Genomic DNA, 2,913 nt, shown 5'->3' with positions numbered 1-2,913 from the left:
AAAAAAAAAAAAAAAAAGGAGGAAAGGAGGGAAGGAAAAAAAAAAAGAAACGCTCCTTAGTTCCGCTCCCCCCTAGCTCTGTACACGCACAACAGCCTACAGCTAACGCTCCTCCGCAGGCGGGGGGTGACAACACGGCATCTCCAGCGTTACTTCTATAGACACTAATAGCGATACGAGTTTCTATCAGTTCCAGCTGATTTATTAAAATTGTCAAGATACAGACTTTCAGCATTTAAAAAAAAACAGGCTATGATGTTGACAGTGCACAAGTCTGCTTTTGCCATCATTTGCTACAAAATATGCAGATGGTCTGTACTTTAGATTATATTGCACAACATGAGAAACTTTAACTATGTGCCTTTTTTTCTTTTTTGCTAAAATCGAGAATCCAGTTTCATACCTTCCATCTGGGGCCCCATCCACATATCACAGCGTATGAGATACATAAAGTCCTACTATAGTACAGTACATATACAATCTTTTAAACTAAGATAACAGCTCTGAGGTCTATATCACCATTTTCAATAAATCTTTACCTACAAATATTGAACAAATCTGAACTATAGCTGTACAAAAAAAGTGTTTGTTTCTTTTTTTTTTTTTAAAACCACAAGGCCTTTAGATGCAAGGATTATTTTTTAAAATTTTAATCCTTTTAAAACCAGGACGTAACGTACCAACAAACTTGCATGCTAAAAACAGAGAAAAAAAGAAAATAAAAGGGAAGAAGTGCCTGAAAAGTCTTACTGAAAAAACACAGCAAGAATGTTCCCTTTTCACTGTACAAAAATACGCCTGAAAATATATTAATTTTTAAAAAAGACTGAGGTCTGTTATGTATCAAAAATGTTTCAATACCTTTTTGTACTGAGGTCTAGGCTGTCTGGTATTCAATCAAGGAGGTATAAGGGAACAAGTTACAAAAAAAAAAGTTGGCAAGTAGAAATCACATTTGTAAAACCATAAACAATTTGATCTGAAAAGTAAACTCTGATCTTAAGTCAGTTCAGTTATTTGTAAGCGTTTGTACAGTCTGCATTTTTTCAAGCTCCCTGCAGCTTTGTTAAGAATCGGATGCATAGAAGACATCAGTTTTCTCCCTCCAAAAAAAGTTGCAATGGTCCCTTTCGGAAAAAAAAATAAAAATAAAAAAATAATCAGGAACAGTTCTTTAAGATCTCTCACGGGAAAAAAAAAAAATCCACAAACCCCCTTGAGTAACAGTTGTGCTGCCAAAAGACTTCTTTGCAGACCATCTTCCAGACTTCAATCAGAGACCGACAAGCTTCAAACAGCGCCTTCTGTATCATTTTTTTCCCCCAGTCCCATTTGCCGTTGCTGTTATCACCAAATGCAATAAAAATAAAAAAAACCCACAAAAATTAAAAAAAAAAATCACAACTCCCGGGCTCGGTTTGGAACTAACTTCGAGACTTTTTTTGAAAGAAAACAAGACTTTTTTTAAAAAAATCATCATCACCACCACCACCGCCGCCGCCGCCGCTTCGCTCCAGCCGCGCCGCTCCCGGCGCCCCCAGCATCACCTCGGCGCCGCCGCTGGGCCGGCGCCCGCCCGCTCCGCCGCTCAGTACGTGAACACCAAGTCGGAAAAGTTCGCCTCCAGCCAGTCGCCGGCGATCATCTCGCTCAGCTCCGGGGTGCAGTAGTCGGGGAACTCAAAGTGGGAGCCGAGGCTGCCCTCGCTGAAGGAGTCCAGATCCTTGTCCACCAGCGAGAGGGAGAGGTTGCCGGCGGCGGCGCCCACCCCCAGCTCGGCGGCGGCGTGGCCGTGCTGCGAGAAGTTGAGGCTGAGGTCGAAGAGCAGGTCGTCCGCCTCCTCGCTGCCGGCCGACGAGGTGGAGATGGAGCGGGAGGAGGCGGGCGAGAGGCCGGGCGGCGGCGGCGGCGGGCCCTGCTTGGTGATGTTCTTGAAGCTGTAGTAGAGTCTGCTGCCGCCGCCGCTGCCGTGCGCCGCCRCGCCGCCCCGCACCTCCTCGTACAGGCTCGCCCCCTCGGTGGACTCCGCCGAGGAGCTCAAGGTGGGGCTCGCCGGCACCTTGGCCACGTTGTACCGCCGCAGCTGCTGCTGCCCCGGCTCCTCGTCCTCCTCGTCCTCCTCCGCCTCCTGCTTGATCCGCAGCTGCAGCTCGTCCTCGTCCTCCTCGTCCTCGTCCTCCTCGTCCATGAAGACGCACTTGACCGTCTTGCTGCTCACTTTGAGGGTGCCGAAGACGTACTCGTCGCCCGCGTAGTCCCCGTGGTGGGCGGCTTTGGCTCCCGGCTTGGGGGGAGAGGAGGCGGAGGAGGATTTCAGCTTGCTACATTTCTTACTGGAGCTCTTGGCGTTTTTGCTGCTGCTGCTGGTGGGTGCGTTTTTCTCTGGACTTTGGCTGGCATTGGGCTTGGCCGACGGGTCCATTTTGGGCTTTTTCCTGGGCCGGTATTTGTAGTCGGGGTAATCGGCCATGTGCTTGAGCCGCAGCCTCTCCGCCTCCCGGATGAAAGGGATCTTCTCGCTGTCCTTCAGCATTTTCCACCGCTTGCCCAGGCGCTTGGAGATCTCCGCGTTGTGCATGTCCGGAGACTGCTCCATGATTTTTCTCCTCTCAATTTTGGACCACACCATGAACGCGTTCATAGGTCTCTTAATGTGCCCCGACGCCGTTTTGCACCAGTCCGGATCGCTCTCATCCAAAGCGACCGGGCTGCAAGCCATGAACTCGCCCTCTTCTGTGTCCATCGCCTCCCTGGGCAGGTTGCTCTCGCTCTCTGTACTTTCCGCTTGCTGCACCATGGCGGGGTCCTACGATTTCGCTGCAGCGCGTCTCTGCCTCTCTCCCCGCCGCTGCTCTCTCCCTCCTCGGGCGCGACAAAGCGGCCGCCGCGCCCCCTCCCACGGGCGGCGCACCT

The 2,913-nt window shown here is 50.3% G+C and overlaps 1 protein-coding gene across 1 annotated transcript; it reads right to left on the bottom strand.

The window, feature by feature from the left end:
* Window positions 1-1,450: 1,450 nt before the first annotated feature.
* On the bottom strand, window positions 1,451-2,798 carry SOX11 (SRY-box 11). Its single transcript, XM_026067249.1, has one exon. It carries the CDS (start codon window positions 2,795-2,797, stop codon window positions 1,589-1,591), a length of 1,209 nt encoding a protein of 402 aa, XP_025923034.1. The 5' UTR covers window position 2,798; the 3' UTR covers window positions 1,451-1,588.
* Window positions 2,799-2,913: the final 115 nt, after the last annotated feature.

The sequence above is a fragment of the Apteryx rowi genome, unplaced genomic scaffold (assembly GCF_003343035.1).
Source record: "Apteryx rowi isolate R43461 unplaced genomic scaffold, aptRow1 scaffold_256, whole genome shotgun sequence".
Lineage (NCBI taxonomy): Eukaryota > Metazoa > Chordata > Aves > Apterygiformes > Apterygidae > Apteryx > Apteryx rowi.
The sequence above is the reverse complement of the archived record's forward strand: the minus strand, read 5'-3'. Positions and strand labels throughout refer to the sequence as shown.